Source organism: Sabethes cyaneus, chromosome 2, assembly GCF_943734655.1.
Source record: "Sabethes cyaneus chromosome 2, idSabCyanKW18_F2, whole genome shotgun sequence".
In the NCBI taxonomy this organism is placed as follows: Eukaryota; Metazoa; Arthropoda; class Insecta; order Diptera; family Culicidae; genus Sabethes; species Sabethes cyaneus.
The window spans coordinates 46,198,552-46,222,906 of NC_071354.1; the positions used below are offsets into that span (position 1 = coordinate 46,198,552).

A 24,355-nucleotide genomic window follows, 5' to 3' on the forward strand; every position below is an offset into this window, starting at 1 on the left:
TATTTTTGTTTGCTTGTATAACCTTCTTACAACTGACAACTAAGAATATACTTTTGATACTTCGAATAATCGTAATAATCTGGTTTTGTTTTTTGGGGTATCTATTATTTATTTGGATTGCATGGACTAATGCACAGAGACTAAAAAAAAGTTCGAAAAGAAACAAAATAATCCTACGCCTCACAATCGCGATTGCTAAGTATGTGTTTTTTTTGCACTGCGGTCAGTTAAGTCCAGTCATTCATTCACGTGCACTTATTTTCACGCGTACCCGTTTGCTCCTCATCACAATCAGTTCTAGTACAATAAATATATAAGTATTTCTACAGACAGTCGCACGATTTGTTCAGCTCGTGACATTTTTTTTTCACCGACGATCACAATATTTTTATTTAAATTAGTTAATTAACTTTACATGTGTTGTGGGTCTTTTGTGGTTTGCGTTGCGTATTTGTTGCTGGTTTTGTTCCGTTATTATATTGTTGTGTGATTAAATGTTTTTTGTTTTGCGTGGTATCGAGAAAAAAAAAACAATTCGAATTCGAATGAGATTATTTCTAGTTAAACATCATCTTACTCGTAGAGATTTTCGTGTATTCCATTATAGTGAGTTTATTTTTTCGTAGTGCCCAGCTTACAATATTTGTATGTACCTTGGTTTATCTTGTTATAACATTTCGTTATGTTTTGATACATGTTTTGCAGTGCCAATATTAGACGTAATGATTTTGTGTTTCAACATACAGTAAAGTAGAGAATAATTTCTTTCTACATTTTGTAGTCACAATTTGATGTTTGTTACCAGCGTTTGTTGCACGTGAACTAAGGAAGGGGCCGACTTCTTGTTTGCATGCGAGTGCGTTAGTAATCTCTCGTAGGTTTTGGAAGTATGTGAAACTTAATTTCCATTATGGGAAGATTACAAGAAATCGACCAATTTAATCGTAATCCAAGGGAAGACCATTTCTTTGCTTGAAAATCGCTAGTTGTGTTCAAGATGCCGATTTTTTCAGCTCAATCACAATTAATTGTAAGTGCAATAACTTAACTTTGCTTCCATTAAAGTTTTCTTGATTAAATTGTATCCGATTCTGTTTCGCGAATAAATGCTATGATTTATGTGGACGACTCAAACAGCCGTAAAATGTTCTTCTCTATTAGAAAACAAAAGGGAATGTGTGTTCGGTAGTAGGAGGTGCGGTACGATTCACCGACAGATCTCTACAAGATCTGTGGTGGAAAATGGGGTTTTCTCTAGGGTTGGTTTCGATTTGCTACGGTGGCTTTCGGGAAGCATTCGACGAGGAAGATTCTCAGTCGCCTCAGTGCACCCGTACGCTTTGCTTGCACGTGTGCCTGTCGATCTGACTATTCTGAACTACTGTAGTGCGCGAATCGGCACCACGTGGTTGTTATTTAGTTTTTGTTTGCTCTACTACTTGGGACGGCAATAAGGTGAGTCAGATCAGATCTGCAATAGAGGTTAGAAAAACAACAATCGTGTAAGATTAAGGATTTCCTGCAAACTGGAGACACTTTTCGGGACGATCTGGTTTATGGTGTATACTCTACTTGCATTGATGTGCGCTCTCTTAAAAGGGAGAATAAATTTATTGATCTTAACTAGTGTGTAACTACTTTTCATTTGTGCTAAAAACGGGCATGTCTTCCAACGGTTCTACAACTCGTTTTTATCTTAATCAGTCGGTTCAGTTCCAAATCAGCTAACTTCGCTCCTGTGGTAAAATGAGTGCTATAAAAGTTTTTTTTTTATGAAAACCTACACCTGTTAACACTTAAAATTTGCTTGATTCCGTTTGAGTAGTTTATCGTTTTCTTTTAAGTAATTATAGCCTACATTAATCTAGTTGATACATGTGGAGGCGTAGAAGTCACACGATAATTAGTAATGAGCAAAGAGAAAGTATTTCACAGTAAATATTTGTCAATTGTCACCGGTATCATTAAAAACCAGTAAAACGAAAAATTAAGTGTGAACTGTTTTTGAATCCGTAGAAAACTTGAAAAAAATAAATACATGTCGTTGCAAAAGGTATGCAATCGTTAATTCATGGAATAGTAATTCGAAAATTTTACACAGAAAATCTATGGTTTCAACAAACTTTTACAATCAATAACACTATCCTACACAAGTCCAGATTATGTTAACTTCGGGTACAGAGCGGATGTTGGATGTAAGGCTTTAAACACGGTAGACAAAAATTATGACATCTTTTAATTTGCAGAACATCCTTTTGCGTAGAGATTAGTAACATTCCGAAACAAAAACAACTCGAAAATAACTTCCCAATGCAGATGATACCTAAGTGGTTTATATTCGCAGTCATATTATTTATATATCGCAGTTACATTATCCGGCTGTAAAGGTGAATGGTAATTAGAATGTCGTAAATTAAAGAGCATACAATGTTGCCAAAAAAAATTTAAATTCATCGGTGGATTTCCTGATGGCAGCGTTTCTAAGATATTATGGAAATTCGGTGGATCTAGCTTAACGAAGAAGTACGAAACAAGTGGAAGCTTACCAGCCACTATGTTTCATGGAATTGATAACCGATATTGCAGCATGTGGCCGAGCATTGTCACGATGGAAAATTACTGTTGATCTTCATTACGTGATCTGGCGGTGCTTTCTGTTAACGGTTGCTTCAAATAAATCAATTACGGTTCTTTCGTAATGGTTTGATGTGATTTCAGCAGCATATAATGAATCAATATCTTCTGATCCCAGAAAATACATTGAATCCGTGACATTCGGGTTTGCCGTTGACTCCGTCGTTGGTCCGCTGGTTAGACAGAGGGTTGAACACGTAATGAATGAGGAACAAACTTTGGATTGGAACAATCCCATGCGAAGAAAGAGAACTATGGATTGGAAACTTGGAACTGTCAATGTCCCAATCTTCAAGGATCCAATCGAGTGCTTTTCGACATATTGAAGAATCGCAAGTTTGGCGTCGTAGCGTTGCAGGAGGTGTGCTGGAAGGGCTCAACGGTACGTACTTTGACCAACGAAATGGGCACTAGACTCATTGACTTTGCCGCCTCCAAGAACATGGCCGTACCAAGTACCTTCTTCCAGCATACTTACTTCTAAAAAAATACACCTGGAGATCACCACATCAGACAGAATAACAGATCGACCACATTTTGATCGACAGTTGTGACGACGTTATGCGAAAATTCTAAAACCTAAAACCTGAGTGCATTCCACAAAGGCCAATATGTGTCAGAATAAGAATGGCAGTATTTTGACGGACTATCGTGAGGTGACCGAAAGGTGGAAGCAGCACTTCGATGAACATCTGAATGGCTTCCAGGCAGACAACCATGACGGCGGGAAAGCAATTTCGATGGTGCGACAAAGTGCCAGTCCTAACGATAGGCGAACTTAAGGAGGCTATCATACAGCTAAAGACCAATAAATCGCCTGGGAAAGATGACAAAATGAAAATGAGACCTGGAAAGCTTCAAATTGGGGATACAGAACAGCTACTGAAGGAGTGGAAAGATGAAATTATCTGCCCAATCTACAAGAAGGACGCCACGTTGTCAGAAACATTGTGCGATCTCCGTTCTCAATGCCGCCTGCAAAGTGCTGTCCCAAATCATTTCCCACCGACTACCACCAATTACGATCAGATTCGTTGGAATCAAATCAAATATTTGCACTGTGGTAGATCCTTCCAAATGGTCGTGAATATAGTACGTTAATTTCAAAGCTGCATATGATACTATCAACCGAAAAGAGCTATGCAAAATCATAAAAAAAAAAATGAAATTAAAATTTATGCATATGGGCATTATTCAACCTCATCATACAAAATGGGTTGGAGAGAGCTAGACTTTCATAAAATTCTATATTAGGGTAAATGTAATGGCCATATTCTATTTTTCCACAAAATTGTAAGCGAAATTTTTCGACTTTCTCGGATCTTGCTTATTTTAAAAATTCATAACTATTGAAGAGCGTTTGCAAGACAATTTTTTCAACAATCTAGGAAAATATTATCCGAAAAAAAATTTCATGGCAATGGAAAACATTTTTTGATAATGTAAGAAAATTTTCTCAGCAGTCCAAGAAATCCCGGAAATCATTTAGAAAACGGTGGGAGAAACGGAAAGCTCACAGAAAAATCGAAAAAACTATGTCCTACTTCATGAAATGTTTCTGAAGTATTTTTTCCTTATTCATCGATTTTTAATCTTTTAGTGAAGAAAATTTAACCGCAACGTACTGGTTTTGCTCTGTGATGCTTGGTTCCTGAAATATGAATTTTTAAAATAGATAAACATTTAGGTCCAACGGCACCTGGAATGTCCGAACTCTCCATGGAGCGGCACGAACTAGCTTGCTTGTTCGAGAGCTCCATCCTACATCGACTTGGAGTGGATATAGCTGCTATTCAAAAAGTTCAGTGGCCAAATTCCGGAGAAAGGGAATTATTAATACATGCACTACTTTTAAGTACCATATCTACTGTTACGGTAGTGGCGCTAGAAACCTACTCAAGGTATACGTACCGACAAATGATAAAGCCGATGATGCTAAGGAGGAGTTTTATGACAGACTCGAAAGGACGTATGGAAAGTGCCCACAACATGACGCAAAAATCATCATTGGATATTCCAATGACACATTCCAGGGTGTCCCGTTACGACGAGGACTCGACTGCTCCCGCTAACAAAAAATACGTTTGTGACTAAGTTTTAAATTATGTCTGTTAAATGTACTTTCTAACGTAGTATTTATTTTTTGATTAAGATCGTTATTTAGGTAGGTATAACAGTTCAATAATCACTGGTTCATATCCAATATAATTCAAGTTGAAATATGCAGTTTTAAGTACCGATTTCTTGGTGCACAAGTGCGTGGAATGTGTCCAATGCGCGCGCCGAGAGGCAGGAATTTTTCCGTCCTGTCATTGGAAGATATAGCCTTTATCTGAGGTAAATTTTGCCGCGGCCAGAGGAATGACACCTACTTTCCACATCTGAGTATTCGGAAACACACTTGGTGGCATGTAAATGGAGATTTTAGCTCTCAGATTCAGACCGATCGTTGACGGTCGACACTTTTCGGATGCTTTTCGGGGATCAAAGATCGACTCTGACCGCAATCTTGTCGTGCGTTTGATTCGTGACAGCGGAATATGGCAGAAAACTTGATCGCAAACAAATGGCAGAACAGTAGAAAGAAGCGGTAGAAGATATAAGTGGGCTGTGGAGGAACCTACATCGTGCCGTTGAAATAACTGCGAGAGAGGTGGTAGGCCCTGGACGTGTGGAAGACAGCGCAACAGCTGGTTTGATGCCGACCCGAATGCCAGAGAATGACTAATGAGAAGAAGAACCAGGCCAGTAGTTGTATGTGCATTGCGAATACGCGCAGAACAGACAGCTTGATAGAGAAACTAGAACTGCGGAGAAAAGAACCCACCGTCTAAAAACACGAGTACAAGGAGCACGCATTCGCCGACGCAGATGAGTGATTCGTCAGCAACAATAGACGAAATTACTACACCACAACAATGTTTACTGACAAAACGGCGGCGTCAGTCAGAAGGAGCACTCCCTCTAGAGGTGATAACAGAACCCATGCCCAGGCTGCTATTAATGCACCACTTCGAACAAATAATATACACTAGGCCGATCCGTGATCTTGAAGAGATGAAAAGCGGGCTCTCGAAAAGGACAAAACACGCATCTAGAGTAATAATGATCACCGAAGCTATGTCATCAAACTTAAAAGCTATCTCACACAATCCCTTGTTATCATTGCAATTATCACATCTTAACAGATCAACACACGAAACTGTGATCATAATTCCGGTGACGATTAGCCAGTTCAGCCGTTAATCCAATAAGCGCACATTTAGCCAATTTTGATTAAGGGATATCTAATCAACGTTGCTCAGTGAGCGTTAGTCAAAGTACGTAAAAAGTGCATTCTACAGATGCAGTCAGGCTGGCAATCATCGGCCTGAGTGAATTAGTGTTGCGATCAAGGTTGGTACTTGAAGATCATTCATATTCGGTCAAATAATTCAAATAATAAAAGAGCCATTCTGCTAGCTGAAGCAAATGACGCTAATCTACACGGAACGAACAAGACGGCGGAATATGTAGCCACCGAGACAATTGAAATCGGTAAGCCATCATCAAACCCACCACTGCAATCAATTCTAAAAAACCCTTTTCGAACCCATAACGCAGACTTGCACTAACTAGCAGCTGGTGGAAGGATCAGACGTCGGATGCAGCCGAGATACAGTTCTGGAACCAGCGCCGGGGAATACACTGGGGAACACTGTCATAGTAGACTCTACATAGGGACTGCTAAAGATTAAGTTTTAAGTGACCAAGAGGGGGATAATAAATAAACGACAAACTAGATAGTTCTTTAGGTGTTCTTTTTTCTAATGCGAAATTGATACTACGTTCCTTTTGTGTGATTTCGTGAGTAGATTGTCCTAGTACTTTTGCGCTGACTCGCGAACCCGTTTGTAGGCCGTCAAGGATGTGCCAAAATTTCCACATCAGAACGTGGAAAGACTCAAACAGAAGACGCAGCGAACCCAATTCTTCCGGGAGCAAAGCCGCCGTTTGGCAGACCAAAAGTATAAGGAATTGGAACAGCTATACCGATCTCAGGAAGCGCAAAACAGTTGCCAGTTGACGATTTTGTCTACCTTGGCTTACTGGTAACGGCGGACAATGACACCAGCTGTAAAATTCCGAGACGTATTATCAGTGGAAGCCTTGCTTACTATGCGCTTTACAAGCAATTGCGGTCGAACAGACTAAGCTCCCGTACGAAGTATACCCGGTACAAGACGCTCATTGGACCGGTTTGTTCTCTACGGGTATAAACGCGGACAATACTGGAGGAGCACCTGCAAGAGCTCCAATTGACCAGGTGGAGCAAAATCTGGTGGTAAGCACACGGTGTCCAAGGAACTGGAGACCAGCAGCCCCAATAATAAAATAAAACTAACTTTTAAAACGAATGGCAAAGAATTAGTTAAACTTTATACCGCCGCTAAATTAACTACGCCTATAATAACCCTCGCGGGGTTACTCGCTGTTAGTGAACCACTGAAAAAACGTCGCCGCGAGGAAAGCTTAAACACAAACTTACCGCTTCAAGCCGGTATTAAAGTTTATACTTCTCATGTTTTACGGCTCGTTTCACCCTCCGGTGAACTATTCTGGCTATATTTATAACGAATCTACTATAGTGTAAAAACCGAGGCTGTTTTTCGAAAAAAAGAGATCGGTAAAAAATTTCACTGATCACGTGGCATTTCGGGAATTTGAAGGTGCTGGAAACGTTTACCAGTCGTCCCGATTCTGCGTGTGTAAATGAAGAACGGGGCTCTAGGGCACTCGTCTCGGTAAGCACATTTACGCAGACATAAATTCTTCCACTTACCCATGCCGTGTCCGTAGTACTATGAATGCCTCCGACCCCACATGAGCCACAAGTCGTCTGCCACAGTCGATCACTGCTTTCAACTCGATCATACAATTCGTTCCTGCTATCAGAGCCGTTCTGTTCCTGTACGCGAAGCCGGCCACGAGAATTCCCAATTGGTTCCCTTTGGCAAGTACCGGAAGTTACTATTTGAAATCCTCTAAAATTTCTGTGTTGATGTCCTTCCGTGTGAAATCCATTGTTGCTTTTGCAATAAGCACAGCAAAAGATATTCAATCCATACACTTCTACTAACAAAACGTGCGACGATTACGGACAACGCGCGCAGTGCGCAACATTACGGCAATGCCTTTGCGGTTTTTCGTAGCGACCGTATTCCTAAAATAATACAAAAGCCCTCGAAGGAGGTGTTCCAATCAGAGATTTAGCGACTAAGTTCTGTAGTTTGGGGTGATAGTAAAAGGTTGAATAATGCGCTCCAGAACCTCCACGAAGTTCCACAGCCTCAGTAACTCCCCAGTCAGCATTTTTGTATGTATAATTAGATTGCAAATAAGAGCTACGTACTGATATGTATCCAACAAAATCGTATTTGACGCGCAAAAGCCGCTTATTCGTACCATTTTGGAGGCGATATACGCACTGACGAATAATTTTGAGCGATACACTTATATAGGTATTTCAATACGATAAGATCCGATTAAGCGCTACTAGCTACATACAGCTATACAACTTTGTGCTGAAAATCGTATGTTTGTCAACTACTAGCATTATAAACGATAGAATATCAACTTGTGCGCGCTTTATTAGGCTTTATTTACGAATCCGAATTTGTTAAGAGATATTTACGATAATTTTCGTACATTGATATACGAGTTGGTGCTGGCTGGGTCCTATCTCTACCTCCTCGTGGTACCATCCGGGATACGTTTCTTAGTGGAAATCGGACAACCGCTGAAAACTAGGGTCGTATGCGGACAGAGAAGAGGGCACTCATGCGAAGGCTGAGTGTAAACTCTCCGCCTGCATGACGGTTCTCGTAGAAGGTATCACTACTAGGAACCAAAGCAGAGGTTCCAAAGCCCCTACAGGAAATGGTTTTAATAGCTGTTATTCATGGCTATTATGTAAAAATTTGAATGGATAAACCCCTAATTCAAGATGTGATGCGACCCGTGCCGAGGGATGAATGGTGGAGGGGTCTATATAGTTTCTCTCGCCGCAACGGAGCCTGTGGAGTATCAGGGCGCCCTCCACAGTAATCTGCCCTTGCTGCATCAAGTCGGTCACTGATGCAGTGGACGATTTCTTACCGTGCATGCTCCCTCCCTCTGCCGAAAAAACAAAGACACGAAACAGCTGTGTGAAGTGAGCTGAAACTATGGGAGAGCCGAACCGTCATGGCCAATTGGGTGGCCGTACAATTGCTCAAACATTCTAACCATCTATAACGTCGAGTATTAAGGTACTCAAAAGTTGCTGAGTGTCACTAAGAGAGATATCAACACGCTTACCGGTCTTTGACAGGACATTGTCCGAGTGAATCGTATCGTTGTATCGCGAGATTGAACCCAAAATTTCAATTTCCCAACACGGATTCCTTAAAGGACGCTCAACGGTAACTAATTTGGCGGAATTTGTTTCGAGAACTGTGCAATGGATGGTGGATGGGTGGCAAGTTAGTAGATACAATATACACAGATATGTCTAAAGCTTTTGACGTAATAAATATTGATGCGATCGCATCATTGTTGCCAAAGTATGGAATAGGCGGCATAAATCTGAGGTGGATAAGCGATTAGCTAAAGAATCGATCGCAATATGTCAAGATTGACAAGAGCAAGTCAGCTTCATTCCCGGTCTACTCTGACGTGCCTCAGGGGAGTCATCTAGGGCCATTGCTTTTCGTCACAGTCATGAACGAGCTCCAGGGAACTTCTCCCCGGAGTTTACATCTCAATTTACGCCGACGATGTGAAGGTTTTTCTCCCGGTGAAATCTGTTAAGGACTGTCGAATTCTTCAGAATAGTGTACAACAATTCCTCGGCTTTTGCAAAACGTTCGGCCTAAAAGTTAATACGAAGAAGTGTAATTTGGTTTCATACACCCGAAAAACAAATAAATTGCTATTTGATTATTCCATGGAAGGTGAAATAATACCAAGAAGAGACCATGTGTGCGATCTTGGGGTAGAAATGAACAGCGAGCTTAACTTCATCCGGCATACTGAAAAGGTTGTCGCAAAAGCAAATTCCTTATTTGGCATGATCAAACGGCACGGTGGAGAATTAAAGGATCCGCATACTATCATATCACTGTACAATGCCTCTTGGTACGAAGTGGAGTTGAGTACGCAAGTGTAATATGGCAACCATTCTACGAAGTGCACAAAAAACGAATTGAGCGAATCCAAAAGAAAATTATTGGCTATGCCTTGCGGAATTTTGGATGGATCGGAGAGATGCCTAACTATAAATTGTTGTGTTTATTGATTGGAACGGAAAGCTTGGAGAACAGAAAGCGTACAACAGATTCTCTGTTCTTAAAGGACATACTCGCCGGCAGGTATAATTCGCCATATTTATTAAGTCAAGTGACCGTGAATTACGCCAGAAATGAACCAATGTATAGAATGATGGCCACATTTAACAATCATCGTGATATTATAAATGTTGAATTGACAAAGAAGCAAAGTAGAGATAATCTTAGAATATTTTATGTAAATCATTTGAAATAAGTAGGTAATAACTATGTATGTAATTATATTTTTTAATATCGATAACGGCACGGGCAGAGCCTAACATCAGTCAGACAAATAAATAAATAAATCTCAAAAAGGGGAGATATTGTCTGCGTCGCCGATCAGAGTAACAAGGTTCAAAGTAATGTAATAAACAGGGCATACCGCAATAGTTCAAAACAATGGACGCAGTGGTAAGGGTACCCAAAAGAAGAAGTAATTTGGGGAATATAATCTGAAGTTTGGGGACATTCCAATGCGCATATCAAGAGGGTATGAAATGGGGAAGGCAAATGAGGAGCGTCCAATATAGCTCTAGCTATCCCAAGCCCCTGCCTAGCGCCTCCACGTGGCCATACCCGGTAATGCTCTATTGAGTAGCCAAGCTAGGAGGTGCGATACTGTGTGGTTCCCGGCTGCCTGATCTCATAATCGAGGTTTTGGGCAGACGGTGGAGCCACACGATCTGGTAAGCATAATATAAGTTATTTTAATTATTTTTTTCGTTTTAGCTTATGAAGCATTTACTGCTTTATAGTGAAAACTTTGGCCAATACGAGTGTTAATACTGCACATGGATATTGGATACCAGAAGAAAAATTAAATTAATTATTAGAAGCATTTATGGAAGCTAAAAGGACGCAACTCTGTTCCATTCGAAGGACTGCTGGTGAGATTGTTCTATTTTTACCCATATATACTACATTTCATAAATAAACTAGAATCGGGAAGAGGGAGGGACCATCAGAGCACTTGTTTGAAGCGGTGGGCCTAGGGAGAGTGAAACAGTCAACTTTCTAGGGTTAATCTTGGCCCGATTAACAACACATCGTGGATGATGAGCGGGCTCTTCTCCCCACCTGCTGGAGTCATTCTGCATTAAGACGGTTTATTCAGCGATTGACTCAGGTGACTTAGCCCTTGGAAGGAGATTCTCTAAATCCCTGGTACGTGTAAGTGATGTTGCTTATCGACCAATTCCCTTTTGGCCCTTCATACAAGAGTTGGGAAGCATGACCAATCGTTGAATATGTTCAACTCTTTTTGACATGATAGGCTCATTGCTATGAACGGATGTTCTGCTAAGGCAGGTGGTAGTACCATATATTCATATTCATTCCAATGCGCATATCAAGAGGAAGGAATTCTACGGTCCTATCGTTGGAAGATGTAGCTCATAAATTTTGCCGTGGCTAGAGGAATGACATCTATTTTCCATGTCTGAATATTCGGAAACACACCTGGAGGCATCGAAATGAAGACTCTAGCTCTCAGATCGATCATGCCTTGATTGACGGTCGACACTTTTCGGATGTCATCGATGTACGGTCATTTTGGGGACCAAATATCGATTCTTACTTTGATCTCGTCGTCGTAGCGTCGCCGGACGCTGCATTTTAACATCCAGCAGCTGAAGGCAGATAGCGTGGCAGTAGAATACGCCAGAAAGCTTGCTTAACAAGTCGCAGAATAGCAGAAGAATCCACCATCGAAAAAACGGCGGTACGAGGGCGTGTGCTCGCCGGCGCAGAGGAGCGATTCGCCAGCAACGACACACCGAGCTTCTACAAAACGGTGAGGAGCACGAATTTTGCCATACCTGTGACATGCAAGAACAGTGCTGGCAGCCTGCTTGCTGATAATACGGCGGTAACAGCCAGGAGTACTTCCAGATGCTGTTGATTAAAGAGGTAAGCATGAAGATCTGCAGGAACAGGATTAGAATTGTGAGCGATGAACACACTATGGAACCACCAACAACCAACGTTTATAAAAAAAAGGGCGGTATTACGATTGAACTTTCTAAAAGTGGGACAATCCACAGAATCATTGTCAGGATTTGGGAGAAAGAACAAATACCGGAGGAGTGGTTGAAGGGCCTCATGTATCCGATTTTCAAAAAAGGGCATGGATTGGAGTGTAAAAATTATCGAGGCATTACATTGTGCAATTCTGCCAATAAGGTGCTTTCCCATATCCTGTTCTGTAGACTGAGACCGTTAGGGGAGTCCTTCGTCGGCCAGTATCGAGCTGGTTTTTGTGAACGTCGCTTCCCGACGAATCAGAAGTTTACCTTGCGTCAGTTACTAGACAAGTTCCGGGAGTACATTTTGTAGACTCATCATCTGCGTGTGGACTTCAAGGCGGGGTACGATTCAGTCAAACGAAATGAGCTGTAACAGATAATGCTAGAACCAACCACCGGTTGAAAGCCCCATTAAAAACGTCAATAAATAAATAATGCTAGAACAAGGTCTTCCGGCGAAACTAGTTACGCTAATTTGTGCGACGCTGGATAGGTGAAAATTATTCGTCAGAATAGCGGGTGAAACTTCCGCCGCTTTCGTGAGGTTGGTTGGACTGGAGCAAGGAGATGCGCTCTCTAATCTGCTATACAACAATTGTCTTGAAAGGTGCAATACGAAGAGAAAACGTGAAAAGAAACGGGACTATCATCACGAAATCTCGCATGTATCTTGGTTTTGCAACTGGTCGATGTCATCGGAATCAACCGTAGAGCAGTCGAAGTGGCCTTTTATATGGGAAACAGCGGGATTGAGACCGACCATTAACAAAATCGGGCTTTCTACGGATTACGAAGCCAGCTGAGGTCCCGTAGTTTGCAGAGGTTCGTGCAAAACTGACGCTCAACACAACACCAACTATCCCGGTGGTTCTTTACGGACATGAATCGTGGACTGATCGTCGAGTGCTTGGGGTTTTCGAGAGTAAAATGGAAAATGGTGTGTGGCGCAGACGAATGAACCACGAGCTGTATCAAGTATACAGATATGCCGATATAGTAAAGGTGGTACAATGTGGCAGGCTGTGGTGGGCTGGGCACGTGGCCGGAATCCCCGACATAAGAATAACCAAAATTATTTTCAGCAGAGAATCTGGAAGAGGCCGTAATTTTTGGCGGCAGACCGACCCGTATCCGATGGATGTGCGCTGTTGAGAACGATGAAGTTCAGCCTGGTGTTCGAAGGGATTGGAGAACTGCAGCTCAGGACCGACAGTACTGGAGAACCATAATTCATTCGGTGCAGGATCGATAACGGACCGTCCCCACTGAAATGAAGTAAAGTAAGTAAGTTTGCTGAGCACAGCTAGTCGAATTCTGTTGGTTATACAATTAGGACGTGGACGATTCGTTGTGGCGGTAATTTAGGTTTTGTACATGTCTGTGAAATGGTGATTAGAAAATTTCTAGGTGGTTTCCAAATTATCTCAAGAAGCTGTTCTATGTTGACGATATGAAAACATATTTGCATAATTGCATAATTGATGCAGAGTTAGTACTCTTGTAATGTTCTTTTGAACTAACAACTTTTGACTAAGTGCAATGCTTCAGTTTTCATAGATGGTAGGTACTATTTTAATATAAATGCAAAATATCAAGAGTTCTAGTAAAATTTCATATAAATGAGGCAAGAATGTTTTCCATGAATTCTGCGTCAATAAGCAGAACTCTGCAGAAATCATTTCTGCTTATTTTACTGTCGTTGTTGGACATGAAAAAAAATCCCACAACCAAATGAATATCAATCCTCCATCACACTCTGCGGAACCCTTTTACCCCCCGAGTAAGTACCTAGCATCAAATTTGCCTGTTGCCATACCCTCTATTAGTGACATTTAAAAACGACGGATTTGTATTTTTTTTGTTTTTACTTGCTTGCCGCCGCGGCTTCGGCGAACATCGTCCCAATGTCCTTGCTTTCTAGCGTTTCCGGCGAAAAGGGTTCCTCGTACGTCAGGAAGCTGTTCGAGTTCGAGATGGTCGTTTTACGGCGCAGATCTTTGCCGCTCTTTAGGGAACTGCTTTTTCCCAGCCTGACCTCTCTCGGTCGGCGACCGGTTGAAGACGACTTCAGCTGTTGTTCATCGACACTGGCTACGTTCTTTAGGGTTGATTTCTTCCGTTTAAGCGACTTGGTCGTGGTCGTCGCCGGGCCGGAATCGACGATTATGACGTCCTGCTTGCTTTTGCGTTGAACGAATTCGTCCGAGATGAAAATCAGTTCCACACTGTTGGCGGCATTGATTCTGTTAGTTGGAAGAATGAATTCTTCCTCGTTGTGGTTTGAATTGAGCGAGATATCGTCGACTGATTTGGATTTGGACTTATGTTGGTTGGTGTTGGTGGCAGTATCGGAATCGAGTACTACGGTTAGAGTGTCATCTTCCAGATGCAGGCATTCGATCACCCCTCCAACGGTCGAGGGAGTTTCCTCTATGACCTTCTGATTAATGCTTTCCATTGATTTGGAAAACTTTTTTGCTTTATGGATTCGTACCTTCTGGTCACATAAGGATTGCCGGCGGAATTCATCGGAAATAACGATAATTTCTTCAACCTGAGTTCGTCCCTTGCGAAGCTGTGGTTTTTTGCGATAACCTGGCTTGAGGCCATGCTGGACGCCAATCGATCTGCGTTCGACGTTTTCGCTATGGCGTCGCTGGAGACGAGCCGGATCGTCATCGACTACACTCGGGGATGGAGAAGGGGAAAGAGGGGAGGGAATCAGTGGAGACCAACTGGCTGCTTTGGAAGGGGTACCACCGGATTTTTCTACCGTTAGTGTATGATTGCATCCGCCTTCGGTGTGGTTGTTAGGGAGAGTGGGTTCTATTACCGTAGGCCTGTTCTGAGCCTCACCCGCTTGCAACTGTGTCCCGTATTTAATGTCTCTATCGCTTACGATTTGCTTTAAAATATTTTTAATATCTAACGATAATCTACACTTTGTACACGATGAGGATGAGCTATTAGTATCGTTTAGTTTAGTCACTAAACTATTCAAATTGTCTTTGTCTAACTGTAGTAATTTCTTACTTTTACCTTCTTTGCTGAATGTGGTGGTTGCGGTGTCTGCGCCCGATTCTTGATGCAGTACGCTGGCAGACGGCAGGATGGTTCCAAAGCTCAAAGACGACGGGTCGGCATTTCGCTGCTGCTCCTCGTGACGTTGCTGCAGGCTCTCTTTGGAAATGTTGATAATGTTTTCATTGCAAGCGCATTTCTTAAACTTGAGGTTCAGCTCGATCATGCTGCTGTCGCTGGAGTACGATATGAAACCTTGAACATCACTGTTGCGACAGTTGGCTGCCTTTTCGGCCATCATCGAGGCGCGATCCTCATCCACATCGGAGTTCTGCTGAAAATGATCGACCGTAACGCCGTTGATGTGTACGGTGGCTTTGGTATTGCCGCTTCGGGCCGAATCGGTGCTTCGTTTGCTGTTATTGTTACTGCTGTTGATGTGCCTTTTGTTGTCATTATCTTCTAGATTGTAGGAAAACGTTGAAGGAAGTGTATCGATGGCGGCGGAAGGAACCGGAGCGGTTGCAGGGACGCAGGAAGCGAGATTGAACTCGCTACCAGCGTCCGACCCCTGATGCTAGAGAAGTTTATCGCCAGTCGACACATTCGTTGAGTTTGAGCTTATCGTTATCGATGCGTTCAAAATTTCATCGTCTGCGAAAAAGAAACAATCATTACCTGTTCCTATAAAAGTTAGGTTGATTTATACCTGTCGCGAAATCGTCATCAATCTCATCGTCTTCCGGCATGTCAGGAGCGGTTTTCCCATTTTCTTCGTTTTTCTTTTTGCTTTGCTTCTCCTTATCGGAACAGGTTTTCTTTCGGCTGCTGTCACCGCTGTCACTGCCGCCGCCGCCGCCGCCGCCGCCTCCACCACCGCCACCAACTCCCTTGTTAAGTTTTTGTCAGTTGACCAGCTCCACCGACACGAATTGCTTCAGTCGCTCGAGATACTGGCTGTACATTTCGACATCGTTGTGTCCGGCTCCCTCGACCCATAGCGGTTCCACCGCACGAGGGCATTTCTCGTAGATGGTCATTCCATGAGAAAAATCGATTACCTCATCCTCGGTACCATGTATTACCAGTACCGGTGATGTCACTTTAGGAACCTTGTCAATGCTGAAAACGAAACGAAAAAAAAACGTACACTATCAATTTTCAACGGCAAGAGCAAGACATTTTTGCACGTCTACCTAGGAAAAGCATCGAAGAACCAGGTTCGCTTCGTAGCTGGGAAGGCTACCCGCATTCCGGACATCAGCGGTGAGTGTAGAATGACGGCGCCCACCTCGTACCGGCTGGCCAAATCCACCGTCGGGACTGTTCCTATACTCTGGCCGTATAGGATGATATTTTCCGGACTGATACCATACCGCGTGCGAAGGGCATGCCATGCTGCGTCGATGTCCGCATACAGATTCTTCTCCGTTGGCTTCCCGGTACTCATACCGTATCCGGAATAATCGTAACTAAATATATTGCAATTTATGCGCTGTCCCAGCCCGATAAAGAAGCTCGTCATTTGTCCTAGGTCAACTGCGTTGCCATGGGAGAAAAGCAGCGTGAATCTGAAAGTGCAAAGGGAGATAAGAAAATATTATCATTTCATTTATCTTTGCTTTTGTTTTTTTTTCTTTTCTTCAATAGCAAAATCAGTCTCGCCGGAAAAAGGGCAGACTGACTGCAGCAAAGTCGTAGACGTACACTAGCTGCGGAAGCGGAAACCGGCAGAGCCACCACACCCCACTACGTGGTACGATTTCCTTCCATCCTGTAGAATTCCGGAACAAACAAACAAAAAAGAGAAAAAATGGAACACCTCCTGCTGCGAGGAAGGAAGACAAACAAAAGAAGATACTATTCAAAAGTGCTAGGTACTATGTAATGTTCTATAGAGGCTTGGCTAGGCTAGAAGTCGAGGTGGAGACAAGCGCCAACCAAACGGGTTGCATGCATTTATTTCAGAACCGTCCAGTTAGAAGCGGAGCTGCCAGAGAAGTGCATGTGCTGAAAGAAAGATACAATTCGCACATTGCCCTGTGCTGTTATGCAATGTTAGGTATAATCCATGCACCTGAGCTTTGCCTGTTAGATTACGATCGGAGATTGACTTTACGTCACATCATAACTGGTGCATGTGATCTCTCTTTTATGGTTGAAGAGTGCTAACTTTAACACACATCGCGAAGCCGTGATTCAGAACGGCGGCGTGGAGGAGTGCTGCACCTGCTGTTCCTTCTGCGCACATGTGTACCATCATGAGACAGTTTGAACTATTTTTGCTGTTATTCAAGGAGGAAAAAAGTAAGAAGCAGTAAGCTGCCTATGACCCCATAACAGCAATGTTTGAATAAACAATGATTCGAGTAAACAGTTTAACATCAACGCTCTGTTTAACTTATCTTCTGTAGTTTCATAAAAAAAGGACTATGGAAACTCAAAAATCGTTTGAATTTGTTCAAATCTGTGATACTTATTCCTTTATAGAAAAATTTAGATCCGTCAGTTTTATTTGATGTTTATAGTGACACCGAAAATACACTATTCGTTTGCTTGAAATTTAGTTAAAAACTGTACACCATGTGTCTCCAGGCTTGGCATACACTTTTCGCTTCGATTTTGCTCTTTTGATTACTGCATCTCAGCCAAGCAAAATTTGAAAAAGTGATGTATGGGGCGTTTGTAGAATTTGTTATTATCTACAATATTGCTGAAGTAAGCATTACTGTGCATTTTGTATTTATTGCGCTATAAGGCTGCTACCCTCTTGGTAGCAAAAAGAGCGCTCTTTTTGCTACCAACGGCATTGCTGCCCTACAGCGCCGTAAATCTATACCTATAAAGAAGGATTTCTGTCTGTCTGTCTGTCTGTCCGTATGTTCCTTATAGAATCAAAAACTACTGAACCAATCGGTATGAAAATATGCATCTAGAGGTTTTTTGGGGCCAGGAAAGGTTTTAGTGATGGTTAGAAACCCCTCCCCCCACTAAGAGGGGGGGCTCCCATACAAATGAAACACAAATTTCTGCATAACTCGACAACTAATCAAGCAAATAGAACAAAATTTGGCATGTGGGTGTTTTCGGTGACAAGAATTTATTCTATGGTAAATTGAGACCCCTCCCCTCTTTATAAGGGGAATTATAACTCCTGTCCTCTTTAAAAGGGGGGGCTTCCATACAAATTTCCTCATAACTCGAGAACTAATCAAGTAAATGGAACCAAATTTGGCATGTGAAGGTTTTCGAGAGCAAGAATATTTTCTATAGTAAATTAGGATCCCTCCCCACTTTAAGAGGGGGGGCTCCTGTACCAAAGAAACACAATTTTCCTCATAACTCGAGAAGTAATTAAGCAAATGGAACCAAATTTGCCATGTGGGTGTTTTTGGAGACAAAATTTTTTTCTATGATGAATTGGGACCCCTCCCCGTTTTAGGAGGGGGGATCCTATACACATGAAATACAAATTTCCTCATAACTGAAGAACTAACCAAGCAAATGGAACAAAATTTGGCATGTGAAAGTTTTCGAGGGCATGAATATTTTCTATGGTGAATTAGAACCCCTCCCACTTTAAGAGGGGGGGCTCCTATACAAACGAAATACAAATTTCCTCATAACTCGAGAACTAATCAAGCAAATGGAACCAAATTTGACACGTGGGTGTTTTTGGAGACAAAAATTTTTTCTATGATGAACTGGGACCCCTCCTCACTTTAGGAGGGGGGGCTCCTATACAAACGAAATACAAATTTCCTCATAACTCGAGAGCTAATCAAGCAAATGAAACCAAATTTGGCATGTGAAAGTTTTCAAGGGCAAGAATATTTTCTATGGTGACTAAGGACCCCTCCCAACTTTAAGAGGGGGGGGCTCCTATACAAACGAAATACAAATTTCCTCATAACTCGAGAACTAATCAAGCAAATGGAACCAAATTTAGCACGTGGGTGTTTTTGGAGACAACAATTTTTTCTATGATGAATTGGGACCCCTACCCACTTTAAGAGGGGGGGCTCCTATACAAATGAAATTCAAATTTCCTCATAACTCGAGAACTAATCAAGCAAATAGAACCAAATTTGGCATGTGGAGATTTCTAAAGGCAAAAATATTTTCTATGGTGAATTAGGCCCCTCCCAACTTTAAGAGGGAGTGCTTCTACACAAATGAAATACAAATTTCCTCATAATTCGAGAACTAATCAATCAAATGGAACCAAATTTGGCATGTGGGAGTTTTAGATGGCAGAAATTTTTTCTATGGCGAATTACGACCCCTTCCCCTTTTAAGAGGGGAAATCCATACAAATGAAATTCAAATTTCCTTATAACTTGAGAACTAATCAAGCAAATGGAACCAAATGTGGCATGTGTGAGATTTTGGAGTCTTGAATTTATTTTACGATAGTTAGAGACCTCTCACCCCTGTGGTAGGGGGATATGGACTCTCATACAAATAAAACAGAAATTTTTGCGAAACTCAAAAACTAATCAAGCTCGAGAAATTCGAGACTCTTCCATAAAACATTAGTCAATACAAGACCACAAAAACTATCTATAGTAACACTAGATCATTCAGGACGAGACGGTCGCGAGTGTTGCCGGTGACCCGCCGTCGGAAGCGCAGCCCACTGGGGGGCTTGCAAAACTCGAGATTGTGACAAAGATCATCCGAGATTCATGATTTATGTACAACACAGGTTAATTTGTGGCAATACGAAGTTTGTCGGGTCAGCTAGTACTAAATATAAAACTTTTCTTTCTTCAGCAATATTATAGATAATTACTAGCTCTACAAATGCCCCATACACCACTTTTTCAAATTCTGCTTGGCTGAGGAGCAGTAATCAAAAGAGCAAAATCAAAGTGAAAAGTGTATGTCAAGCCTGTGTGTCTCCATTGCATTATCGAAATTTTCCTTTTGTCCTTTGTTCGGGCTATCCAGCCGGTCGCTAACGAGAAATTATCCTACCATGGCTGCTTTAAGTGTATTAGGAAATAGGTTTTAATGGCTCTTTAGTTGCAATTTTTTAAATGTAGTACAGTAGATTCGCTTAGATAAATGATTGTCTGCCTTACATTATCGATAATCTTTCATATGCAACTCAGTTCCATTAACAAAAATGTTTTTCTGGCGAAAAAACTGTTTTTGAGCACATGCACTTCAAAATCATCTCAGCATAAAACATAAAGCATAAGACACACACACACAGCACTAACCTCACCGCGTATCGCATTTTACTTGAATATTTTAAACAAAACCGGTCATTCACTTCACTTGAAATACAGGATTTAGAAACATTTCATTGTAGCACATCAATATCTGGCTCACTTTTCGTCAATATCTCTTCGTAGTTGGCAGAAGTTCACAAAATATGAAAGCACCCGAACACCTAATATTTGTTTGTTTATTAATTAAAAGTCAACAGATTTTTCTATCCTGCTGACTACTTAAAAACTAATAGCAAGAGCTCTAAATCGGGTTTTCAATACGTTGCGGCTGACGTCAAAGTCGAAGTAGGACACAAAACGGTTGAAGTTCCGTTGTAAGCCGGGCATAGTACCGAAAGTACTGTAGTTAGTTCTCCGGTGCGGTATATGCAAGAAGAAATTGTTCCGCGTTAAGCGAGATCGAGTTAAGATGTCTAGTCTTCCTATAATCCAAGGACAGTCAATCCGGGATGTCAGAACATCTGACATCGTCAGAACATCGTAGCTTGGTAGCCGGAACGGATCATTTCATGGTAACCTACGGAGGGCAAAGCGGATGAACCTCCGTTGCACCGACTCTATTCGACTGACGCCGTTTTGGTAATACGAGCTCCATACGGGTGCGCAATACTCGAGGTTGGAGCGAACCAACGCACAGAAGAGTGATTTCAAACAATAAATATCGTTGAAGTTTTTGGCGATACGCATGATGAATCCCAGGTTTCTGCAGGCCTTGTCGACAACGAATGAAACATGCTGTTTGAAAGTCAATTTAGAGTTCAGCAGTACCCCAAGATCCTTGACGCAATCTACACGGCGTAAGGGTACGCTTGATGATCGGTAATCGAATATTATAGGGTTCAGCTTTCTCGAGAACGTTATCACTTCACCCTACTCGGAGTTTAGTACCAAGCGATTGTGTTTGCACCATCCAGCGAATATCAACTGTTGCTCCTGGAGTGCGAGAGTGTCCGTTGAGTCGTTAACTTCCGAAAACAGTTTCAGATCGTCGGCGAATACAAGCCGAGGACCTTTGAGCATTAAGTTGACGTCGTTGAAATAAATAAGAAAGACCAACGGTCCGAGATGGCTACCTTGTGGGACTCCAGAAAAGGCGGTGAAAGCCGGTGAGGTGAAGCCATTGATAGATACGTTGATAGGACGGTTCGTCAGATACGATTTAAACCACTGAAGCAGCGGCCCTCCAATGCCCAGTTTGTCCAGTTTTGCAACGGCGATTTGATTATTTAGCTTGTCGAATAACGTCCGCTTGGGATCGGTCGTCAAAGCAATCCGTTACGTACGTAGTGAGCGTTAGTAGATTGGTAGACGCTGAGCGCTTCGGCATGAAACTGTGTTGCTCATCAGCGATGTATTGCTGGACGAACGAGGAAATTGGCACGATCACAACGAGCTCGAAGAGTTTCGATAATGCACATAAGGCAGAGATAGCTCTGTAGTTGTCTATGTTTCTTTTGTTCCCTTTCTTATGAACTGGAAACATGTAAGCGGATTTCCAAGCAGAAGGAAATATGCCTGAGCTAATCGAGGAGTTAAATAGACGTCGGATTGGAGCAACCAAGGCATCAATGCAGTTCTTTAAAAATATTGAAGGTACGCCTTCCGGTCCACTGGAAGTTGAGCTTTTGATCATAGAAACATCAATAGACAGGTTAGTGAGAGAATCGCTGAGATATGGAACGCTGACTAAAGCAGTCGATACTTCTGTTTCGGACAGCCTTTCATCGACAAGGACGCTGGAGAATTTCCGCGAGAACAGTTGACAAACCATATCCAATTTAGTCGCAGTGTCGCTTCCAAGGAACATGGCTGATGGAAGACCGTCGTCTTTCCGTTGTGCACTAACATATTTCTAGAACGACTAGGGGTTGCGCTTCAGTATACGCTCAACGTCGTTTAAGTATTTGCGGAAGCAGTGTCGGCTTAACTTTTTGTAGCGCTTGTTGAGAGCCTAAGAGCCTGATGATTTATGCGTATCGTCTTTTTCGGCACGTAGCGGTCGATGATATAATTTAAAATATGCGAGAAGGTCAAGGCGGCAGCATTTACGTTGTTTTCTTGCAAGGCTGCGTTCCAGTCGATACTGTTTAGTATACCTTGGATCGCATCAAAATCCGCACAGTTGAAATCGTAAACAACGGTGAGTCGGTCGTTTTGCATGGTGTATGTTGATAAATCTGAACTAATAGCGGTGGATGATGGAGAACATCTTTAACGAGGGGAGCAGGCGCCGACATACATTCTGGAGCCTGACTGCAAACACTAGCGAAGCAGAGATCCAAGCAGCGTCCGTTTTCATTGGTGATTTTGTTAATTTACTTCACAGTGGCTGTACTATAGCAGTCGAACAACTCGGTAGTGATCGGGAGAGGAGTTACTGAACTGAAGTCGACGAACAGATAGGCGTTGCCGCGTTCATGCCAATTAATCTCGGGAAGGTTAAAATCTCCCAGAATTAGCAAATCATCAGAGGCGGAGGCAGCCGAAGAAATTGTGGAGACCGATGCCATCTGAGCCTTGAGGAGTACGGTGTCCCTGACTCGATCCGGTGGGAAATAGACAGCGCACAGGTATAGAGAGCGATCGGATAAATTTATAGACACCCAAACTTGCTCAACAGGTAACTAGTCGTTGTGTTCTGAGACAGAGGCCTTGAGTTGGCAATGAACCGCTACTAAAACGCCGCCGCCCGTTGATTTTCAGCTGTTGTGCGCACTCCGGTCACAACGGAAGACTTCGTAGTTCGGTCCGAAAATTTGTGTGGAGGAGGTTCGTTCGTCAAGCCAGGTTTCGGTTAAAGCGATTATATCGTATGGACTATCGACACACGCTAGCAGATAGTCGTGAATGCTTGCGTTCATTCCGCCTACATTCTGGTAGTACACGTGGATGTTTTGCTGGACGTCGCGAGTACTGTTCGGTAACCGGTTGGATCATGTGCTAGAAACGGGAGACGAATCAACGAGAGGATCTAAATTGGCGGTAGTGCGCTTGCCTGGAAGGGAATTTTGGAAGCCCCTTTCGCTACACCCACACGCAGGGCCGGGACGACTGATGAGCGCTGGCAGGAAAGGCGCGACTGCGGCGGGGAGGATAGGGACTTCCATGGTACTACTGTACTATGTACTAATCTATACATTTACGCTTGCAAAAGACACGATGGATGCACTATGAAAAAATCTGTCTGTACAACTGGCGTAAAAACTTGCGCAGTTTTGATCCACCGAACTTTTCACTTAAAATTTGCGTTTCAACGGCTTTTACTCATATAAGCCGTTCTATCTGAAAATCTAAGTTTTATAGTAAGTTTGATTTACTTTATTCTTAAACATAAGACGAAATGCATGCCGACTGCAAACCAGATGTTTCCAAAATTATTCCGGTGAATGAACGTGCCGATTTTTTAGATTGCATCCATTTCATGTGACAAGGGGATTTTCGTATTCTCTCTTTTACCTCTTGCTCATAGTAAGCCAGTGATGCCATACAAACTACTAAAATTGTTGCTTTTTCGTCATGTACTAAAGAAATTTATTAGAAGATATGGCAACATTACATTGAGTAAAGAATACCAGCTAATTTTGTGTTAAGCTCTCGCGTGACTGTAGCTGAAATGTTCATCATATTTTATACAATACTCCTGTGTTTTAATAACATTGCTCGTCCATCTGCATGTACACACACAATGCGTTTGGTTATTTGCCGCTTACAGTTTCTATTCTATTCGCAAAACAATACAAATATAAAATGATGATATCTTAAGGTGAAGGTCTTCGAGAGTCCGTTGCATTTTTTTACTGATTTCAATACTTTCACGACGAGAACAGAGTTGCTAGTAGTAGGTAATAATCTGTTATGAACAACTATGAAACGTAGAATCGCGTATCTATTTTTGCTGTTGAACGAGATCCAACAGTAATTCTATCACATAAAATGCTGTTTACGGTGAATTTTATTATCAGTGAATTTGATAAGTATATTTTCGACACTCTACGACCATTAATTTAATAGCAAAAATTATTGGTCAATTTCATGCTCAACGTAAATATGGCAGCACTTCACATACACACCCGTTTCCTTGGTAACG

General features: G+C 42.2%; 2 protein-coding genes across 2 annotated transcripts in view; both read right to left on the reverse strand.

Annotated features, from left to right (window-relative positions):
- On the reverse strand, window positions 1-15,777 carry LOC128735361 (uncharacterized). Its single transcript, XM_053829850.1, has 4 exons — window positions 15,738-15,777; window positions 15,666-15,682; window positions 7,457-15,605; window positions 1-1,471 (listed from the first exon to the last, which is right to left on the reverse strand). Exons 1-3 carry the CDS (start codon window positions 15,775-15,777, stop codon window positions 13,872-13,874), a joined length of 1,791 nt encoding a protein of 596 aa, XP_053685825.1. The 3' UTR covers window positions 1-1,471; window positions 7,457-13,871.
- LOC128738374 (alpha/beta hydrolase domain-containing protein 17B-like) overlaps window positions 15,494-24,355 on the reverse strand; it is a 14,585-nt gene continuing 5,723 nt past the window's right edge. Inside the window, exons 2-4 of the mRNA XM_053833441.1 lie at window positions 16,225-16,599; window positions 15,738-16,150; window positions 15,494-15,682 (exon numbers count right to left, since the gene is read on the reverse strand). Coding sequence (XP_053689416.1) covers window positions 15,934-16,150; window positions 16,225-16,599 — 592 coding nt within the window. The 3' untranslated portion in view covers window positions 15,494-15,682; window positions 15,738-15,933. The remainder of the gene's footprint in view (window positions 15,683-15,737; window positions 16,151-16,224; window positions 16,600-24,355) is intronic.

Bases quoted from the DNA above. Each gene is read 5' to 3' on its own strand.
- LOC128735361 (XM_053829850.1), bottom strand. From the start codon at position 15,777: ATGCCGGAAGACGATGAGATTGATGACGATTTCGCGACAG.